This window comes from Mus musculus, chromosome 4, assembly GCF_000001635.26.
Source record: "Mus musculus strain C57BL/6J chromosome 4, GRCm38.p6 C57BL/6J".
In the NCBI taxonomy this organism is placed as follows: Eukaryota; Metazoa; Chordata; class Mammalia; order Rodentia; family Muridae; genus Mus; species Mus musculus.
The window spans coordinates 62,339,030-62,361,875 of record NC_000070.6 but is presented as its reverse complement, the minus strand read 5'-3'; the positions used below and the strand labels follow the sequence as shown (position 1 = coordinate 62,361,875).

At 42.4% G+C, this 22,846-nt stretch overlaps 2 protein-coding genes across 6 annotated transcripts in view; one reads left to right on the top strand and one right to left on the bottom strand.

Moving 5' to 3' along the window:
* Nucleotides 1–1,293, bottom strand: part of Slc31a1 (solute carrier family 31, member 1) — a 31,187-nt gene extending 29,894 nt beyond the window's left edge. Inside the window, exon 1 of one of the 2 annotated variants that reach the window (XM_006537711.3) lies at nucleotides 1,274–1,293. The gene's annotated coding sequence lies outside the window, so the exon portion shown is untranslated. Of the gene's footprint in view, nucleotides 1–1,032; nucleotides 1,176–1,273 lie in introns of those variants that run through there. The other variant, NM_175090.4, reaches the window with a different exon arrangement.
* Fkbp15 (FK506 binding protein 15) overlaps nucleotides 1,280–22,846 on the top strand; it is a 60,255-nt gene continuing 38,688 nt past the window's right edge. For 2 of the 4 annotated variants that reach the window (NM_001355385.1, NM_001045528.2), the window contains exons 1-6: nucleotides 1,280–1,506; nucleotides 9,331–9,443; nucleotides 15,735–15,819; nucleotides 16,299–16,368; nucleotides 21,180–21,254; nucleotides 21,544–21,642. In NM_001355385.1, coding sequence (NP_001342314.1) covers nucleotides 1,454–1,506; nucleotides 9,331–9,443; nucleotides 15,735–15,819; nucleotides 16,299–16,368; nucleotides 21,180–21,254; nucleotides 21,544–21,642 — 495 coding nt within the window. In that variant the 5' untranslated portion in view covers nucleotides 1,280–1,453. Of the gene's footprint in view, nucleotides 1,507–9,330; nucleotides 9,444–15,734; nucleotides 15,820–16,298; nucleotides 16,369–21,179; nucleotides 21,255–21,543; nucleotides 21,643–22,846 lie in introns of those variants that run through there. The other 2 variants (XM_006538034.4, XM_030253627.1) reach the window with 2 other exon arrangements.

The following is a 22,846-nucleotide window of genomic DNA, read 5'->3' as shown; positions in this document are numbered from 1 at the left end:
TAATAAAAAATTAATGAGAATCCACTGTGGGCAAGAAGACTTACAAGTTAGTAGTTCAAAAACTGTAATAAAAAGCCCCACAGGGGAAGTGCCAAGAGGTACAAAGTTCTCTGGGAGAGAGCTTCCAATCTCTTTAGTATCATCAGAAGAGACTAAAACATTCCGGAAAGGGACACTTACAGGATCAACCTGACTGGGAAGAAAACCAGAAAGAACTCCAATGAGAACTGTGGAAATGGACACTGGGACACACTATCTGCTTAGCCACAGCGTGGCTAAGCAAGATCGTTCAAAAAAAAAAAAAAAAAAACCCAAAAACAAAAACAAAACAGGCTAACCAAAGAAATATAGAAGAAAGACATGCAACAGAGTGGGCGAAAACTGGAGGCAGAAAAGTCAGCGACAACCAATGTTGACTTAAAACCTTGGCAACAAAACTCAGCTCAGCAAAACTGGATTGAGGACTTTCTACCTTCAAAGTCTCGTCCATCATCCACCCTCCCGAATATCCCAGCTCTTCTGGACCTCTCTTATCTGGACTTTAGAAACAGGGTCCTTTCCCAAGTCCTATGCCACACAGTCTAGTTAAGGGCCAGGCTTCCTCACTCATCAGCTCTCTAAACCCTGATACAAAGGACCAGGTCTGCTCTTCACTCTGTGTGACCTCGGACTAGTCACCCAAGTGGCTAGTTCTTCTGTCTTCTTGCCTGCAGATCAGTTTATTACGAAGAGACCCGGATCAGACTCGATGATTTCAGAGATTTAAAACCTTGAAAAAGCGCATATGGAGACACTGGACACGCGGTCCTTTGCGTAGATGGGGAAACTGAGGCACCGAGCACCCTGCCCTAAGGTCATAACAGCAATGTCGCTGTAAGATCCCTGCCACTGTTCGGCTCAGATCCCATGACTTCTAGTCCGGGGCTCTTTCTCCTTCCGCCCAGCTTAAGGGAGCTGCGGGGGGTCCAGGGTTCGGGAGGGAAAAGGACAGCGAACACGCCGGGTTTGGGAAAAGGAGGGGAGTGACCTTACCTTCACAGGGTAAGCCCCGCCGCCTTAGTCTTCCTCTCAGAACTGGATCCCCTAGTCCGGTACGGACTTCTACCAAGCCCCCGCCACTACTGCCCGGCTCGACGTGTCCCACGACCGCAGTAAAGGCCGCGGATTCCCGCCCTGGACCCGCCCCCTGGGTGATCCCACCAATCACCGCTCAGAACCTAGGAACTCCACCTCCTCGGAGGGCTGGTGAGGCCTTGCGTCACTGGGAGCTCACCTCCTCATTTGCCTTTGCTCCACCTCCTCCACCGCTGGGTCTCCTCTGGGCCTCACTACCCTGAGAGAGTTTGTCCTGCCGGAAAGCAGCTCGCCGCCACGGCGTTTTACGTTACCGGCGGTGACAGGCCCTGGGAACATCCAACTTCCTCCTCCCTTCAGCTGGGCGAAAGCCGACGTGATGTTCGGTGCCGGAGACGAGGATGACACCGACTTCCTCTCGCCAAGCGGCGGGTGAGTGATTGAGGAACGGGACCCGAGCGCTGGGCTGAGAGACTGGCGCGGTGGCTGCAGGGGTCGGGCTCTTCTCAGGCCGCTTCCCAACTTCCGGGTCTAGACAGACCCTCGGCGCGTTCCACCGCTCAGCCTTCGCATTCTGAGTAGCGGTGTCACCTCGGCCCGTCTGGGTTCAGGAACTGGAACCTCCCTTGACACCCTTTTGCTTTGTGAATCACACTTTCTCCAGTGAAATGGAGAGGATTGCTGGGGAGACTGCTTGCCTCGGAGTTTATATAGGAGTCAGCTCCTATAATAAATATACGAGCTGTAAACTCAAGAGACTTTCTCTTCCCCGAGAACAGGATGGTGACACTTTGAACCAGGACCTGGTGGGCCATCTCTGGCATCCTTCAAAGCCTACTTCAGAGGTTACCTTTTTGGTGATTCTTTGCTTTCACAGTCCCGGGAGGAATAGTCTGCTTCATCTTCCATATTTCCACAAGCCTTAGCACATGGAACCTACTGAAATCTAAGCCCTGACTGAACTGCTTATGGTTGCTCATTTCTGTCTAGGTCTCAGAACAGTAACTCCTGGTGCACATTGATTGCTCACGAAGTGCCTGCGAAATTATGCTTTTTAAGCCCTAAGGTGTAACGCCAATGGGAAAGACTATTCGTTTTCTTCTGCTTTCAAACATCATATATGCCATCTTGGGAGAGAAGTCTTTAACGGCAGGCTAGATCCACCCCACCCCCCCCCTTTAATAATTAGCTCAGTGTTTTCCCTTGCGTTGTCCTAGTGGACCTCATGTCTCCCTTCAGACTTGTTAACTGCAAAGCTCACATCTTTGCACAGCCCTTCTTTGAACGCCTGCTTTACAAGTTTTGTGCATAGTGATGAACCTACTTAAGAATGACTGACACATCATCCTACCAATAATGATTAGTCTCCTAGAATACTGGGCAGTCAATACAGGAGTGACCATAAGATGACTGGCTTTCTTTTGATTGTGTGTGTGTGTGTGAGAGAGAGATGTATGCATGTATGCATGTTGTGAACATCTTTGTTGAGGACAGAGGTTCAGTATCAGGGGTCCTTCTCTGTACACTTCCACTTTAGTTTTTGAGACAAGTTTTCTCACTGAACCTGAGTTTTCCATTTTGACTAGACTGGTTGTCCAGCAAGCTCCCAGTATCCATCCATCACCACACTTGTCTTTTTTTTTTTTTTTTTTTTTTTTTTTTTTTTTTGTGGTTGCTGGGGATCTGAACTCAATACAATAAGCACTTTACCCAGCCCCTCTTATTTGGTCTTCAGTACTTAAGATCTTTTGACACCCAGTGAGTGGCTCTGCATTTCTCTCTGACCAGCACATTCTCCCGGGACCCCTGGGAATGCCTGCACCCACTTAGCCCCACTTTGAATTCATTTAGTTGCTCCATTACTTTTGAGTTGACTGGGCATTGTATCCTTTCTTTCCTATGTTATCCAAAACATTTACAGCCTCTGCTGCTGTTGGCTGGACATTCAGCTACAGCCTGTTTTATGTATGCCTGTGTATGGGGCCTTTTGAATATCTTCAAGGTTTGTTTATTTATTTGTGACATGGTTTCACTATGAAACCCTGGCTGGAATTCTTTATATAGACCAAGCTGACCTTGAACTCACAGGATTCTGCCTGTCTTCCCCCTGGATGATGGGATTAAAAAAGCATGTGCCATCACACCCAGTCTCAAGGTATATTTTAATTTCATAATCTTTAGTATGTGAGAATATTTGAAGACAGTTTATGAAGGTATTTTAAGGCTTCCAACTTTCATGCATCAAAGAATCTGCTGCTGACGAGGCAGACAGTGACAGTCATGTGCTCTTCTGATTCCTTACCCAAGGAATCAATCTCCTTTCCCAGGAAGGCTTAACTAAGAATTGAAGATACTTTACACATATGATTGTGGGTCCTAGGCATAGAAAACAGACAATTTGATGATAAAAGACTCAACAGAGAAAGCTACACACAGATACATTTTTGTCCCCTGTAGTAGCTAGGAAAAAATAAATTTTGTTCCCGGTAGTAGCTAGGAAAACAGAATCAAACTTAAGAGTAAGACTAGGAAAAATGAGTTGGAGAGGTAGCTTGGTGGTTGAGAGCACTGGAGGAATTGGATTTGATTCCCAGCACCCACATGGTGGCTCACAACAGTCTGTAACTCCAGTCCCTGGAAATCCGAGACCATCTTCTGGCTTTTTGGGGTACCAGGCATACAAATGGTGTTTAGGCATACATACAGACAAAACACTAACACATAAAATAAAATGAAGAAAAGAAGACCAGAGAAAGTTTTGTGTGCATTCTCTGATTTGGCTGTTCCTCCATTGGTTTTGTAAGGAAGTAGAACATCTGACAGTGAACACTGCAGCTCTTTCCAGTTCCCCTTTTATAAATGTGGTTTACTTTAAAACTGCTTCCCTAAGTTTGACTTAACCTTCTGACTTTCTTGTTCCTACTCAGGCTATTGAGGGCTAACTGAAGCATCCTAAAGTCCAGGATGGCTGTTTTCAGTGACTGATAATCTGCTGTTCAAGTTCCCGGGCCTCTTTTTGTTTATTTACTTGCTTGTTTGTTTTTGAGACATGATCTTACTGTGTAGCTCTGGTTGTCCTGGTACTCACAATGTATACTAGACTGACCTCTGACTCAGAAATCTACTTGCTTCTTCCTCCTGAGTGCTGAGACTAAAGGCATGAGCCACCAGGCATGGCCAAGTTCTCCAACCTTAAAGTCAGTGGTTAACCTAAAAGTAGTAATCAAAAGACATGCCTTCTCCTTCTTTCTTAGCCCTTTTCCCACCATTATATTATGACTTTGAAATGAAGAAATAGGCACATGTCTACTAAGTATTTCATATTTGACTTCAGGTAATACAGAGAGGAATGAGATATAGTTCCTATGCCTAAGACACTTTATTTAAGCAGTAGAATAAAATCAATCCAACAATAATAAACATAATCACCAAGCTCTTAAAAATTTATATATTTAGTGTTAATGTGTAAAAGTGTGTGCACAGGGCATCAGATCGCCTGGAACTGGAGTTACAGGATGTTGCGAACCATCACCTTGGTGCTGGGAACTGAACCCAAACCTTCTGTAACAGCAAAAGGTGCTCTTAACATCTGAGCCATCTCTCCAGCTCCCACAAGGATTTATTTTGAGATCACATCTTACTATGTTGCCCTGGACGTTTTTAAATTCCTGAGCTCAAGTATTCTACCAGTGATCTTCTGAGCAGCACTCCCACCTGACTTAATTTTTTTATTACCAATTATTTGTGTGTAAGCAATTATTCCTTATCTAGATTTAAGCTTCGGGCCAGCAAAATGGCTTAGTGGATAAAGCCTTGACAACCTAAGTTCAAGTCTTATAAACCACATGAGGATAGAAGAAGAGAACCGACTCCACAAAGTTGCCCTTTGATCCCTCAGACACACATGGCACAACTTGTATACATCATACATAAGCACTAGTGATAAGTTTCTAAAAATTTAAAGTGCACGTAAGATTGAACAGTCTTTCACCACTGTTAAAGATATCGCTCAACTCTTCCAGAATTTTACTCCTTTAGGGAACCTCAGCCAGGCATATAGCACAGGCCTTTAATCTTGGCCCACAGCAGGCAAAGGAAAGTAGATTTCTGTGGTTCAAGTCTAGCTTGGTCTACATACAGAGTTCTGGGGCAGGTAGGGCTGCATAGTCAGACACTGTCTTAAAAAAGAAAGGAAGGGGAGGGAGTCTTTAGGTCATAATGGCCAAAAGGAAAGAAAATCTCAGTTTCTTCTATGTTCTTTCAGCGTGTGCTAATGTCTTAATTAAATCAGCATTACTCTCACTCAGGTGTTACCCTTGCATTGTCTTCTAAACCTCTTTGTCTTTAAAGTATCTGTGGCCCCATTTATAGGACACTTGAAGGAAGCATACAAGATTCTTTAAGAATAGCGTCAAACTGTTAAAGGCCAGCTTCAACATCCAGAGTAAACTGAGGCAGGGGTAGAGTTAGCGACTGATCACTCAGAATACTTCTCTGAGGAAACAAAGTGTGATTTTCTTGGACCAGGAGAAACTCCCTGGGGTTGGGGGAAAGGATGAGGAAACACACACACACACACACACACACACACACACACACGGTGGATGAAGGAAGTTTCAACAAGTTCTAACCACCTTTCATATATATATATACACACATGTATATATACATACATACACACACACACACATATATAGTGGATGGAGCAAAGCTCCAACCAACTACACACACACACACACACACACACACACACACACACACACACACAAACGTTTGGTAGATGAAGCAAGCTCCAACAACTTTATTTTTTTATACCACCTAAGACAATTTCTTTATGTAAAAAAAAAGGTTACCTCGTAGCTACAAGTTGCATATTCTCCAAGAACAGACATCACAAGAACATATTCTTCAAGGACAGATTGAAATCATACACTTAAGGATTACAACAGGATTATTGATTATGTATTGTTCTTTGAAACTCATACCTAACTAAACATTTTCCATCCATCTTTCTTTCTACAAGTTCATTATGAAGATGGATTTTTTTTTTACCCCAAAGCTTTAATTCTTTTGTCACTGATTAACAAGGTTTAAGCAAGCCAGTCTGTAGTAGCAAGTTTTTTCTTATGCTTAGCTGAGGACAATTTGTATTTACCGAAACAAACAAACAAACAAACAAAACAAAACAAAAAACCCAGATTACCTTATGTCTTATTTTTGAAGTTTTGTTCAGCTAAACTTGTTAGTCATGTATTTTCTAGTTTTATACTCAGACGAGAATTATTTACTCCTTATTTATAACTCTGTCTTTTCATGATGTACACCGAAACCTGTGGCCACATCCCTAGATCATATGATCCAGGAGCTCAGACCCAACCTAGAATGAATGTCTTTTTTGATTATTAACTTGTTCCAAGCCTATTTTTCCCTTCCAAGTACAATTACATGCTTGTAATTCATGAAAGTTCACTGTGCTCTTTTTCCATGCAGCCCTCACTACTCTGCAAGGAGGGGGCACACGCTACTCTTATTCTAACCTTATTAGATCTTTTTGGGAAAACAACTTAAGCCATCTCCTTAAACTTCCTGTCAACTACTCCTAACTTCCTAAAGCTATTTAAACCAAAACAAGAATTCTGTAAAATCATTAGTTCATCAAAACTATTATTTTATGAAAGTTCATCTGCAGGAAAATTGTCCAATAGAGTGGTCTGTCTCCCAAGAAACAATCATACCAGACGGTAGGCAGTGAGGGTCTCCCCTGCCCCTCACACCATGCTAGATATATGAGGAACACAGCAATGACAAACCGAGAAGGCACAGCAGCAGCAAGAAGGAATCTGGAGCTATGCCCCTGGGCTATGCCTCTCCAGGTACATTCATTGCGGCTGTGCAAAATGGCAGACCATCTCCAGGAAGCTTACTTGCCCACTGCAGTTCCTCCTGTGTGTCGTCCACCGCCCAATCACATTGAATGTATTTCATGAAATACTAATTTATATTTATATACACACATAAATTACATTTTTTAAAAAGTCAGAAGAATTGAATTGTTGAGAAGCTTCAGAGTTTGTGCACCCAAACTGAGAGTAACTTTGGAGAAGAGGAGGCCAGTGCCAGACTGGATGTGAGAGTTCAATATTTTCTTGTTGATTTGTGTTGTTAGAATAGAATATAACAGGCTGGGTAAGTAATTAAGGAAAAGAAGCTCAGGAATTAATTGGCAGGGTACACTGCCATATAACTGTTGCCCTTTTGGATAGCTCATACTTTGTGACTAAACGTTACTTAATCGATAACCGCTTCATTTGTTTATAAACTTCTGTAAAAATAATGCAGTCTTGTTCACCTGTGTTTACCTAGTGTTTAACTTCTCTTAAGCTGTAGGAAAACATCTAACTGAGATTAGGGAAGCTTCGAGAAAGAACGGCCAGAAAGTATGCCTCAGGCAGAAGGAATAGCATTTCTAAAGGCTGGATTTAAAAAAGATCTTACCTTGGCCTGAAGATATGGCTTAATCAAGTCTGTCTTCATCCTTCATGAGACTTTTGAGTTTAATCTCCAACATTTGCCTCCCTCTTCCCCACAAAGCATTCTTACCTTCTATAAGAAACTGAAGGGATATGGAGATGGCCTACAGGTTAAAAGCACTGGCTTCCAGAGTATCTGGGTTTGATTCCTAACCCACATGGCAGCTCACACAATCTTCTAACACAAGTCCCAGGAAATCTGATGCCCTCTTCTGGCCTCTGCAGGCACTGGATGCATGTGACACAAACACATAAACAGGCAAAACATCTATACATATGAAAAAAAATTATTGCTGGCCATGGTGGCACACACCTTTTATCCAAGAACTTGGGAGGCAGAGGTAGGCATTTCTCTAATTTTGAAGCCATCCTGGTCTAAATCATGACTTCCAGGACAGCTAGGGCTATATAGTGAGATAGTGAGACCCTGACTCAGAAACAAAAACATAATAATTATAATAATATTAATCATTATTATTATTATTATTTTAAAAATCTTTATAAAGAAAAGAAATGGAAAGTTCCTTATAATAGCTGTAGCACACAAATGGAGATAAGAAATGGCCAAATATGAAGTTGCGTAAGGAGAGATTTTGAAATCTTGAAGGATCCTCTAAAACCATCTTGCAGAGATTAGATTTTTAAAAAAGTTTTTTTTTTTTTTTTCCGAGACAGGGTTTCTCTGTGTAGCTCTGGCTGTCCTGGAACTCACTCTGTAGAGCAGGCTGGCCTCGAACTCAGAAATCCATCTGCTTCTGCCTCCCAAGTGCTAGGATTGAGCCACCACACCCGGCCCCAAAAAGATTTTTTTACATTTATTTATTTCGTGTGTGTGTGTGTGTGTGTGTGTGTATGCGCGCGCGCGTGTGTGCGTGCGTGTGCGTGTGCTTATGCATGTATGTGTAGATGCTTGGGCACAGGCACACATGTGTGTCATGGCATAAGTTTGGAGGTCAAGGATAACCTGTAGGAATTGTTTCTCAGCTTTTACCTCATGGTTTCTACAGATTGAGCACATGTGATCAGGATTGGTGACAAGTACCTTTACTTATACTAAACCATCCTGGTGGCCCAAGTTCCAAGTCAGTATCTTACTAATATTGAAGAGTCATCAGGAATAATCATGTAGATGCAGTGTGTAGAGTATATAAGAAGTAGATATGAAGAATTGGGTCTAGTGGCACAACCTTGTAATCCCAGCTACACAGGAGGATTGAGGGTTCAAGGCCAGCCTGGGCAATTTAACAACATTCCGCTGTAAAGTGAAGTAACATAGAAGGGGTGGTAGTAGTGAATATAGCTCAGTGGTAGTACACTTGCCTGGCATGTTCTAGGCCGTATGGTCAGCCCCCCAGTACTGCAGTAGAGCTCAGGCAGGGGAGATAAAGAACTGCATAAGATGTAGGCAGGGAGGTGCCTTAGGAGGTTGTTGCAGTAGTCCCACTAGACAGAGGTGAGGGCAGCGTAAACCACGGAAGTGGCGGTGATCTGGGGAGTGGTGAATGCATCTGAGGGATCTTTCTGTAGGAAGAACAATCAGCTAGAGCTTGGGTCAGCCATTGCTGTCAAATCACACACAGTCTTGATTTCAGAGCCTCAACTGCTACTTTTTTTACTGAATGGGGAGTTACACCATCCGAGATACTTAAGTATGGGCAACAGTGTTTGGAGTGATTGCAGTTTAGGATATGTCAAATGGCATTTTATTTTCCTTTTCCTTTAACAGAGCTAAGCTGGCTTCTCTTTTTGGACTGGATCAAGCAACTATGGGCCATGGAAATGAATTCTTCCAGTACACAGCCCCAAAGCAACCTAAGAAAGGCCAGGGAACAGCAGCAGGTAAGTTAAGAGGCATTAGGGCTGTGTCTTAATAGGTTGGTTGGAATGGCTAACTGTCTTTGGAAAGTGACATGCTATGATGGTTAATATTAGTTGTTTATTTGATAAGATTTAGAATCACCTAAGAGACCAACTCTGGGTATATGTGTGAGGAGTTTCTGTGCTGGGTTAACTGGATGGGAAAACCCACTCCGAATGTGGGTGGCACCATGCATGGGCTGGGAGGCAGCACTGAGTAAAGAGGAGAAAGTGAGCAGAACGGCAGCATCCGATTCTCCGCTTCCTGACTTTGGTGCAGATGTGCAGCCACCTCATGCTCCTGCTGCAGTGCCTTCTCTACCATGGTGGACTCTGTCCTTAAACTGGACCTGAATGAGTCCTCCCTCTCCTCTCCTCTCCCTCCCTCCCTCCCTCCCTCCCTCCCTCCCTCCCTCCCTCCCTCCCTCCCTCCCTCCCTCCCTCCCTCCCTCCCTCCCTCCCTCTCTCCCTTCCTTCCTTCCTTCCTTCCTTCCTTCCTTCCTTCCTTCCTTCCTTCCTTCCTTCCTCCCTCCCTTCCTTAAGTTGCTTCTGTCAGTTATTTGGTTACAACAACACATAAAGTTAACAGTGCGCATACCAAGTCCTCTGTTCTCTGCCCGTCAGCTAAGCTTACCCCCAGTAGTGAATGCCTGTTGAAGCTCTCAGGTTCTGGTTTCTAGCAGCTAGGTGATGCCCTTAGTTGGGAACTGAGAGCACAGTAGCAGGCAAATCCTTCTGCCCCTTGTCTCCAAAACTGCCTGAAGCACTCATCATTGCATCTGGTTCTTTCATCATGGAGGACACAGGATCGTTATGGCATCTTCTGACAGAAAGGGGAGAGTGAGAGACTGACACTTCTGAGGTGCCTACTCTGTCTTAGGTGCTCCCCAGGGATTGCCATTTCATTCTCGAAGTAATCTGTAAAGTAGATGACATGAGCAGACTTTGGAGGCTTTGAGCAGTTTAGGAATCAGGTTAGATAACCATAATGGCAGAGTTGAAATTTGAACTCTGAATCTACAACTTATTCTTTCCTCTACACTTTGCTGTTTTGAGGTAAGAAGCCAAAGAGGATAAGGGATTGGTCATTGAAGAGCCCTAAGAAGAGTAGGTAGTGAGGGACATTATATTAAATACTTGAAGATCAAAGTGTGGAGGGCCTTTCCCGTGCCAGGACTGAGGCTGACTAGTCTGAGGATCCTTGACAAGTCGTTGAGGAGCAGTTGAAGCAGATCCCTCATGTATGGCCATGTAGGGCGAAGACACAAACATTCCTGTCCATTTCTCTGGACTCCCTGCTGCATGCTTTTGTGGTGTGAGAGGTGTGTAGGATTTTCCTTATGCACTAAGCAGTCTTGCAGCAGACACCATGTGAGTATCCTGTGATTCAGGTCAATTCTGAAGTTATCTGCCTAGACATAATGTCAGATCCCTCAGATAGAGGGTTTACTCTTACAAGATTGTCTTTGCCTAAGACGCCAATCTTTAGTCAGGCCATCTGTAATTCTGACCAAGGGTCCCATGACATCCTTTCCTAGGTTCAATTAGTTGACAGGAATTGCTCATACAGCTCAGGGTAACTGCTTTTTTTTTCTTTTAATATTTATTTATTTATTATATGTTAGTACACTGGAGCTGTTTTCAGACACTCCAGAAGAGAGCATCAGATTTCATTATGGATGGTTGTGGGCCACCATGTGGTTGCTGGGATTTGAACTCAGGACCTTTGGAAGAGCAGTTGGCACTCTTAACCACTGAGCAATCTCACCAGCCCCATAATTGCTTTTTTGAAAAATATTTGTTTATGTAATAGAAAAGATACAATAAGGTTATAGCTACAGCCAGGTGAACATATGAAGAGAGAATGGCTGAGTAAGTTGAAAGGATGCATAGTTTCTGGGCCCTCTCTGGGTGGACCACCCTCCCTCTCTGATTGTACCACTGCCCCATCTGTGAGTGAGTCACCACTCCCTTCTCTGGGTTTATCACCACCTTCTTTCTGGGCAGACCACCCCCCCCTAGCACTTTTATGCTTTATAACCTGGAAGCTCTTCAAACTTTGTGCTTTAAGAGTTTTATACAGCTTGTTCTAGCCCATCTTTCCTAAAATTGTTGAGTGTAGCTGAAAGTTATAGTCCCTAATCCTGTAATTACTTTGTCTTTCTGGTGGCTGGCTCTGTCCTCAGGAGCCCCACCCTGAGTTACCTCAGCAACAATGTCAAAAGACAAAATTTCAGCAAAGTTTTAAGACCTTTCTTAACTGGCTTTTATTTGCAGCCCTAAAATCGACATACACCATTCAGTAAAATGAGGTGTTCTGATGAATTGAGAACAGGACTTTGGCTTTATATAGACAAAAAGGAGATGAAGAATCCAAAATCCAGAAAAGTAGATTAGCCATTTTGAAGTTCCTTATCTGGTAAAAGAGGAAAATAGGCCATAAAAACTGGTCTGTGTGAGGCATCTCACATGACACCAGACACAGCCACATGAAATTTGGGGATTTAGGTATTATTTATCTCTCTTTATTTAAAATTTCAGCTTAAAATGTTGGTTTTGTCCTTGGTGATATGGAATTTAAAATGAGTAACTATTTTGGTTTCTTCTGTTGGGCTCAACACGTAGATCAGGCTGGTCTCTAGCTTGAGATCCTCCTGTCTCTGCCTCATACAGGCTGGGATTGCAAGCATATGTCTCCATGCCTGACAATGCATAAACTCAGTTATGACTAAAGGGACTAATCACAAAAGACTCCAGGAAATTCTGAGGGGCATTACGCAAGAGCCAAATAGATTTCTCAAAACACACTTCTACTCTTACTACTCAGCAAACTACAAAGGATTTAGGAAGTGGGAACAAGATCAAATTGTACCCTGCCACAACCCTTCAGGCTAAGTGTTCCTTGTGTATTTCACTCCTTTCTTCCTTGGCTGTGCGATTCTGACTCTGATTTAAGTGTCTGACCATAGAAGTGTAGAGGAAAACAAACCATCTCAGGCTTATCTGATGAAATAGCTTGATTTTTTTTTTTCTAATAAGAAAAAATGGATTGATTGCCTGGGGTGTAGTGGCATAACACCTTTGATCCTAGCAGTGGGGAGGCATGGCCAGGAAGATCTCTGTGAGTTCGAGGCCAGCCTGGTATACCAGGAGAACCAGAGCTATGCAGAGAAACCCTGTCTTGACCCACCCCATGTACTGATTGATTGTGTATGCATGTAGTCATATGCATGCATATATGCATGTATATAGGCATGTGCATGCCATGACTCAGGTCTGGAGGTCAGAGGATGACTTGTAGGAGTCAGCTGTCTCCTTCAATCATGTAGGTCCAGTTTTGTTGTTGCCCTTGATGGTTTTTGTTTTCTTTTTCTTCATAAAAGTAGGTAGATTTATTTTTTTTCCTGTGAAAAATTATTTTTCAAGTGAAGGAGAAGCTAGAAGGCATATAGGAGTAAATAATCAGAGATTTTACCTTTAAAGATACAGTAGGTTGGTTGAAGAAAGCCTTTTTTTTTTTAATGAAGAGATTAAAAAGGACTCAAGGTAAATTCACTAATGAATAATGAAGATAAGGAAAATATCTAATCATTTCCTGAACAAGGAGGCTAAGTTGAGGAAACTTTGCTCAAAAAAAATTTTTTTTTCAAGACTACACATTATAAGATTTCCTCTTGAATGCCAAGTCCAAGAGTGAGAATAATGCTGACTTGAGAGAAGGAGGAATCCTGAGCCAATAGGAGAGTCACAGGATGATGGCCATGCTCTGCCAGTGTCCCTGGCAGAAGCAGCCTTTCCTTTCCAGGATATGAGCTCTGGTAATTATAGCCCGAGAGGACTGCAAGAAGCTGCCCTGGCCCTGAGGAGGATGCTGGGCTGGCCTCCCCTGCTAGTGACTTTTTTTTCTGGGTTTCACACTTGTCTAGATTATGTACATTATGTAACGCTGGCCTTTCCATCCACTCCCCTAGATTGCTTCATCAGGAGTAAAGATTTACCAGAGTACTGTATACAACCACAAAGTGCACACTAAACTTAGCTGCATATAGCTTTCTAATCACAGTAAGAAAACATAGAACATAAGTAAATAACAGTGTCCTTCGTTGTCAGAGCTCATTCACAGTCTTTCTAAGCTAGCATCCTGTTTCTGGATCCTGGGACATGTTTACTTTCCACTTCCCCGAAATCAGTCAGGTCACATAAAGCAGCAGTGGCATGGTACGCCCCTTTCCTGTTGTCCTTTCTCGGTGAAGATTTAAAAAGACAGTTTTCCCTTGCTGGTGATGTGGAGCAGTCCAGCTGTACTCTTGATGGGAGGAGTGTAAATTGCTGAGGCATTCCCAAAGGACGCTCTCTGGGGCAGTGGAGAGCCAAGACAGTCACTATTTATGCTACTTCATCTCAGAATTCTCTTATCAGAAACTTTGTTTAAGAAAAGAGTCAACCCCCACTTCCAAAAAGTGTGTTTTAAAGATATTCTTCATAGCATTATGTATAACAGAGAAAATTTGGTATCTGTCCAAAGAAATGTAGCACACTAAGAAATGAGGAAAATTCTTAGAGTCAGTCGTCGTAGTGTTTTGTGTAGCTGTCAAGAGGCAGCATTTCAGGCAGTAGCTGTGTGCCGCCCGCCTAGGTTTGTTTGGGAGACTATAGAGAAGACTTCTAATGTAGTCAGGGAGAAGTGGAAGAGGCCAAGTTGAATCTTTATTTGTTTTAAAATACTAAAAAAGCTGCTGCAGAGCTTATGTGTACACAGAAAGGACTCAGAACAAACACTTGAGTTTACTGATGTCTAATTTTGGTTGATGAGGTTCTAGGTGGTTTCTATTTTCATTGTGGTTTCATGTCTGTCTGACTTTCTACAATGTACTTGTACTCTGAAATTGAGAGGAGGTGTTCAAACAGAAAAACAAGAGAGAAGGTTTTGAAAGCAAGCTCAGTGAGTTTTCCTTAGTGCTCTCTCATTACTTTTCTATCTAGACATGGATCTGGGGAGTTTAGCACTGGGTATGGTAGTGAATACCTGTTGTTTCAGCACTCAGGAGATGAGACAGACCATAAGTTCCAGGCTAGGTTGGACTACATAAAGGAGACCCTGTCTCCATTAGACAGACAGACAAAGAGACAGACAAAAACCAAAACAATATCAAAATGCAATTTACTTTTTTTTTTTTTTCTTTTTCAAGACAGGGTTTCTCTGTGTAGCCCTGGCTGTCCTGGAACTCACTCTGTAGACCAGGCTGGCCTCGAACTCAGAAATCCACCTGCCTCTGCCTCCCAAGGGCTGAAATTAAAGGCATGCGCCACCTCTACCTGCTGCAATTTACTCTTAATATGCTATTTTAAAACATTATATAAAGCCCTTGATCGATATAGGCAATGAGTGTGATTGAGTGTTGATGTAAAAATATAGTCATCACTTCAAAGGGGACAAGAATTTATTCTGAGGCCAAATATGAGCCACTGTGGTCCAGGAACACAGATTGAGGTCTCCTCAAATCTCATGTTGCAATATGGTAACAGCTTGGTCAAGTTTTATGGGTACAGAACAAACAGAGTAACAAATCAAGACACTTTTCACTGCTGTGGTGGAGACATGAGGTTCAAACAGACTGAGAAAAATCTCTGCTGTAAGCCTCAGATGCTATCTGATGACATTCTTAGCCTTTTGGTTTGCGGAAGCTAGTGGTTTTTTAAGTCAATAGATTCCAAAAGGCTCCATCTGTTAGATAGGAGTGGGCAAGGGAGGGCTATTAAGGGGCTGAAGACAGCCCAGGATAGGTCGTAATTGGGGTCTGAACCTACAAGAACATTCCTACCTCCACAAGTTACTGGCCTTCTAATCAGTTGATCAGCCTTGTAGGAAGTATCAGCTAGAGTTCCCCCTAGGAACTCTTGTTTACACTATCACCCTACATTCCTGATACTAGAGAGGAAATAGCTTTACTTGTATATACCTTAGCTATCAGAGCATTGAAAAGAGAAAAGAAAGTAGTAAAGTATGTCTGTTTTCTAGACTTCTTGTATAGCCAGAAAATTTGTCTGATGTATGATGTTGGGGCTAGTGTGAGTCTAGCCTCATCTACTGTTATTTAGAGTCTGTTTCCTCAGTACCTGACAAGGCCACAGAGCTATCTCTGGATCCAATGAGGATAGTGGTAATGAAAGCATTGTTACACTAACTGTAAAGCATGAAGTGGGATTTTTGAGGCTAGTTTTGAGGTTAAAAATAAAAAAAATGAATGGCATCTTTGTTTTCTTCATCTTCAGGAAATCAGACAGCACCAAAGCCAGCCCCAGCTACCACAGGCACGTCCTCAGTGCTGTTTGCCACTGCAGTGCATGCATACCGCTAGTAAGTAGTTGGAAGAGAAAGCCCTCAGAGCTGGGGAGGCTGTGGACCAGCCGGCTGCAGTTCCTGTCCTTCCTCAGAAGCCTGTGCTCATCGTAGCCTAGTTCCTCAGAGAAACTCAGCATTATTTTGTCTATGTTGTTAATGTTTGGGCCCTCCACAGCAACTTTCTGAGATTTTAGGGATACTATGGATAATAGATGACTGAAGAATAAAAAGTTGGGGCTGGGTGTGATGGCTCTCACCTTTAATCCCAGCACTTGAGAGGCAGAGTCTGTAGGTTTTCTGTGATTCCTAGATCTGCCAGAGTTGTACCAATGAGACCCTGTCTCAAAGAAATAGAAGTTGCAGAAGAACTTTAGATTAAAAGTTGCCCACCTCTCACCTTTCCTAAAGACCAAATACTAGCTGTTTCAGATCAGAGAACTGGCTCTTCATGGTTGAAAGGGATTCTGATATTTGTTGTATTCTTGTTTCAATAGCATAAATGGTCAATATGCAAAGCAGGGCAAATTTGGAGCGGCTGTCCTGGGGAACCACACAAGCAGAGAGGTGAGAAGACCCACATTGATTTATACGCCACATCCCAAGAATTGTTAATGCCTCGGGTCTGTTTCTTATCTGTTGGATAGAGACTTATGTGTTAGATGATAAGAATGTCTACTGATGATAACTGAGTGTGTATGACTAGGATTGAGTAGATGGCCCTAGTTTGCTTACTGTTATGCATTAAAACAAGTGCTGTTGTTCGGAATGCTTGCTTTAGACATCTCCTTTGTGACGGTTCTAGTGTAAGAGCTGGAAAGCTTTAGAGTAAACAGTCAAGGATGCTCTTTGTTGGATAGCTAATGATCATTCGTCATTCTGTCAGTGCATTCCATCGTTTTGCCTATGTTAAAGACCAATATTTATCCTTTGAAGCCTGAAAATAAGGCTGAGCAGTTGATCAGGGTATTAGGGTGAAGTATAGTGGATGTCACTAAATGCCACCAGGCCTGACTTCCTTGTGTTGGTACATCCAGCTCAAATACCACTCCAGAATTTTGAGTTAGAGATTATTGAACCAGACAGAAGACATTCTAGTATTTTAGAGGCCCAGAGACACAGAATGGCTGCTCTGCCATTCTCAACGCAAAGCTAAGATTAGTTGCCCATGGTGACTGATATAATGGCCAACACTCAGTCTTCAAGTCAGTGGGACTTCAGTATTACCCATGAGTATCAGACCTAAACTCTTGCAGCCATTAGTCTTCTATCGGTCACCCGATCCTCACCTCTCTCTTTACCGCTCAGGTTAATTTGAACAGATCTCCAATATACAATTTCAGCAGTAAATGCTTTAGCATATAATTGTAAGAGATGAAATACTTAGAAAGAAAATTATCATGCTATTTACTGAAAAAGTAAACAGAATATTTTAGTCAGGATGTGTTCAAATTTCTCTTTTTCCTCTCTATTATTGTTTTTCTTACACTTCTATTTGAATCAGCATCTAGTGAGGTTACCCATTGCAGTTGGTTCCTGTGTCTCTTAAATCTTTCATCTTCCCATCGGGAAGCAAATGATGTATGTCTCTTGTTGTGTGTTAGCAGATGCTGAGGACTATTATCTAGAACTTTGGTTTTGAGACCCCCCTATGCTTGACTGCCAGAAAGAGGTGATAGGTTGGAGAAGCAATTATAAGAAAGTAGATAAGGGGCCGGAGATAAGGCTTAGTGGTTAAGAGTACCAGCTGCAATTCCAGAGGACCAGGGGTTGGTTCTCAGCACCTACATAATGGCTCATAACTATCTGTAATCCCAATTCAGGGGACCTGAACTATCTGTAATCCCAATTCAGGGGACCTTATGCCCTCTTCTGGCTTGTGTAGGTACTACATGAATGTAATGCACAGACATATATGCAGGGGAAACATCTATACTCAAAAAAATAAAATAAATTATGGGGGCTGAAGAAATGGCTCAGCAGTTAAGAGCCCTGACTGTGTTTTCAGAAGACCCAGATTCAATTCCCAGCACCCACACCACTGCTCACAGCCATCTGTAAGTCCAGTTTTAGGGAATCCAATGCTCTCTTCTGACTTCAACAGGCATCAGACACAAAGTACAGACATGGTGCACAGACATACATGCAAACAAAACACTCATTCACATTAAATAAAGAGTAGGAGCTGGTAGCTGGGTGGTGGCCAGGATTTGAGAGACAGGAGGATCTCTGTGGGCTCAGGGGTCAGCCTAGTTTACAGAGAGGGTTCAGGACTACATAGTGAGACCCTTGTCTTAAAAAAGAAAGAAAAAGAAAAATTGCAACAATTATATTGTAAAGTTATTTGGGAAAACAAAACAAAACAAAACAAAAAAAAAACTCACTGGAGAGCTGTAGAAATGATGAAGGGGAGAGAAATTAAAATCTTAGAGAAAAAACCCCAACAGTGAGATGTCTCCGTTCTGTGTCCTGAGCACATTGCTGGTTTAGGTGTAGTGTAGGCAGCAGGTATGACACAACCAGAGACTGCTTGAGAAAAGAGAAACTGACAAATCTGGAGTCTTGCAGCTCAACAGCGGTATCCCCGTGGGACATTTGTTGAATTCAGGGGTGGTTTAGAAGTCCAGGTACTACCAGAGTCAGAACAATTTCTGCAGCTTTGTAGTGCACAGGAGAGACACTTCTAGAGGGAGAGAACCTGCAACAAGTAGCAACTATCTTCCTTTCCCTATATTTACCAGACTTTGAATTTCATGGGGAAGTAGCTAAAGAATTCAGCTAAAAATCCTTGTTGATTAAAACTTTAAGAACCAAGGAGTTAGAGACTTTCTAGGCTTTCAGCCAAAAGCTTGGAAAGGTCCTGCATGAGTAAGAATCAGGACAACTCAGAGGTAGACTGGTTCTTAAAATTTCTTTTAAAGATTTATTTATTTTCTTTGGTATATGAATATTTGCCTGCATTGCTTTTCTGTGCACTGAGTGCACAGTGCCCACAGAAGTGAGAAGGGGTGTTGGAGCCTCTGGAGCAGAGTTAGGGTGCTTGTGAGCCACGTGTGGACACTAGGAGCCTGGGCCCTGTGCAGGAGCACCCTAAGTGTGCTTAACCACCAAGCCACCTTTCTAGCCCCAGCAAACCAATTCTTAATAATGTCTAATCCTCTTACAACCAGTACAGGCTATGGTGGGACTGGGGTGATCAACCCTTCACTTTGAAAAATAAAATAAATATCTCACATAAAATCACACAGCAGCCTTCACAGCTCCCCGAATTTCTAAGGACTAATTTCATCTTTTAAAAAACATTTATTTTTATATATTTGTGTCTGCATGTGAGAATGTGCAGGTTCCTGCGGAAAACAGAGGTAAGTAACTGCTCCCTAGAGTTGTCAGTCTTACACATGACTTTGAGGCTCCTCTTGCTGAACCAGCATGTCTCCAGCCCAGAGGGTGAATTTTAATTATTTGGATGTTTTTGCTTGTTTAATCCATATATAATACACACTGTTGTCCCTAAGTCCCTGGAAAATTGGTTCCAGGGTCCTTTCCTACATATAGATAAGAAAATCTGTGGTATAGACTAATTATGTATGTGATATAAATAATATTCCTTATATAAAGTGGCAGAGGGCTGTACTTGTACATCCTTCCATAAACTTTAAATCATCTCTAGGTTATTTGTACTATCTAATACAATGTAAATGCTACATAAATAGTTGCTATTTTATTTAAGGAATATAAGAAAAATATGTTTAAATTTATAGGACTAGAATCCATGGAGGTTAACTGTAACATATATTTTTTATATATAAAATTTTGCAGTTTAACATTTTAAGTACACAGTCTAGTGGCTATTTTTAAATTAATTTATTTTGTATTTACTTATGTATATGGTGGCTTGCCTACATGTATATCTGTGTACTGCATGTGTGCCTGGTGCCAGAAGAGGCCAGAAGAGGGTGTTGGAGCCCTTGGGGCTGGAGTTACTGGTAGTTATGAACCACCTTGTGGGTGCTGTGAACTGGATTCAGGATCTCTGGAACAACAACCGTGTTCTTCACTGCTGAGCTGTCTTTCCAACCCGGCTCCAGTGGCTTTAGTGACATGTCCAGTACTAAGTACTTATCACCACTGTTCTCATTTTTTTCATAATCTCAAACATAAGCCATCCATTAAGGTGTAACCGTTCATCTCCCTGCTGCTCCTCCTTCATATTCTCCAATGCGCTATCGCTGAGTCTGACTGTCTTAGACCCTCGTGTAAGTGGAATCAAGCGGTCTTGGTCTTCTTGTGGTTGACTTGCTTTATGAGCTCAGCCCTCGAAGTTCATTATGTTTTTCTTACTCATGACCATGCTAAGCACATGCTCTAGCCCTGACCCTCTTTGTGCAATCTATGCTAAGAAAGAAATCTGTAAGAAATAAGGGCAAAATAAATCTGCCAACAATCTTAAGTTGAGAGCATCACTGCCAGTAGATTGTTACTGTGGGATACTTTGAAGGAAGTTCATTAGGTTGAAGGAGGTGTATATGTCCATGTCCTCCTCAAGACATGGAGAAAGTTCACAGATGTGTTATCCGTCATGGTTTCAAACTGTACACAACTTGAATAGCCACGACTAGGAGAGTGGATAAATAGGTTGTGGTATGTTCACATAGAATAGTATAACTGACAGTATCGAATCAAGTACTGACAAACAAAGTAACAAGGCTTAGTCTATGTTGTAAGTGAAAGAAGCAGGGAAAAAAATCAATAGATGTAGGTTGTTTGCACTAATTTAACTATAGAGAAGTTGATCTGTGACTGAGTCAGAGTACTGGACCTCTGTGGTAGGGATATTGATAATCAGGGGCAAAGGGAGCTATCTAGGATGTAGGAAACACTGGCCTTTTCTCAATCTGCCTGGTAGCCACATGAGTACGTACACATGTGAATATTCACTGAGTTGTACATATGACTTGTAGGATCTTTTTTCCCCTCGAATTTAAAAGATTTTTGTTGTTGGTTGCTTGGTCTTTGTTTTGAGATGTTGTTTCATTCTATAGCTTGTGCTGAACTCCAACTCGTGGCAGTCCTCCTTGCTCAGTGTTGGGGTTACAGACATATACCACCAGATCTGACCTGTATTTTCTGTAAAGGATCCAGTTGCCATCTCTTAGCTCTCCTGCATATGAATGGAAAAGCCAACAAAATAAAGCTATTGCTGATTAACGTTAAAGAGTGAGGCCAGAATGCAAAGAGGTGCAAGGCAGTGAGAAATTCGAATTCAGTCTGGGCAGGTTTGGGATTTATAGCTGTAGGAAGCATGACCTCATGTCTTACTGCTGAGTCTGTGTTACCTTTTAACATCTCTTTTCTTTTTCTGCCCGTTGTGAGTACAGTATAGGATTCTTCTTTACATCAGTCAGCAGCAGCCAGTGACTGTTGCTACAATTCATCTGAACTTTGAGCTAATGGTAAGAGGCCTCATACTGGAATCACTTGCCCCTGTAGGGTTGTGGGAGAGATGGGCCTGGGCATTCCTGATAGGAAAAGATCTGCTCAGTCCCGGACAGCAGTAAGCAGCCTTTCAGAAAGGTTTCCTGACTCCTAGGAATGTGTAGGGAAGAGGTAGGGATGGCGTGGGCTGAGGTGGGGGAGAAGGGATCCTGCTCTGATCAGCTCTCCTCTGTGAGCTGAGGCAGTCAGAGTTACTTGCAGGCTGCTCTGCTTGAATGATCCAAACGTCCCTTTTTCTTTTCCCAGGTTCGGCCCAATAACTACAGCACCTTTTATGATGACCAGAGACAAAACTGGTCTATCATGTTTGAGTCAGAGAAGGCCGCTGTGTCATTCAATAAACAGGTGACGTCTTCTTACTCTTTCCTGTGCAAAGCCAGAGCACTTATTTGGAGTCTTCCTTATTTTAGTTATGGCAAAACCACAACTGCTCTGTGTTATTAATGACAAGGTAAAGAACCCATTAAACTTGCTGCATTTCAGGAAAAGAATAGATCTTACTGAAATTGCCTGAGGAAATGTTTAAAAGGGAAAATGGGGAAACATAAGCTTATTTGATCGAACATTTTGTTTTGCTGGACTGGAGAGATGGTCCAATGGTTAAAATGCTTGTTGCAGCTGGCTGTGGTGGTGCATTCCTTTAATTCCAGCATTCATGAGGCAAAGGCAGTTAGATCTCTCTGAGTTTGAAACCAGCCTGGTCTACAAAGAGAGTTCTAGGACAGCCAGGACACAGAGAAATTCTGTCTCAGAAAAAAAAAAAAAAAAGACTAACAGAATCGAATGCTAGGTTTATCCAGAGATCCTGCCTTAGTAAACACAGCAATCCAGGAAGACACCTGACATTAACCTCTGACCTCCAGACACAGGTAGCCACATACCCATGTGCCCACACATGTGAACACACATACCGCACATGAACATACACATAAAAAAAAATCCCCACTTTTTTTTGCTCCACAATTTTCTTAAAGATATATGAAACTTGTAAAAGTAACATTTCAAAAGACTGTCAAAATTTTATGAGCTCACTATAGAAAATGTAGAAATAATATTTTAAAAAATCATTTAAGGGGCAGTTGGTAAACTGCTTGCCATGTACAAGTGAGAACTGGACTTTGATTCCTGGAACCATGTGGAAAGGGGAGAGCCAAGAGTGGTGGTGCATACGTGTAATCCCAGCACTGGGGAGGCAAACATGGGGATCCTAGGTTCACCAGACAAATAGCAGAGCTTATTTGGAAAGTGAGAGACATTTTTTCAAAATTTAAGGACAGTGCCTGAGGACTAACATGCAAGTCAGTTCTTTAAGCCTTCACACATGTACATGCACACATGCAAATGTACCTGGACACACATGTGCGCCACACAAACTTAACCCACCCACATACACATACAATCATACCTCTACTTCCCAGAGTAACACATATTAATACATTAAATCGCTTTTTAGAAACTGTGTAATAGGTATAAGTACGTGTATTCCCTCTAGAGGTCACATTACTGAGACTGATCACTAAGGTAATGGTAGGAGGTTGGGTCTTTGGGA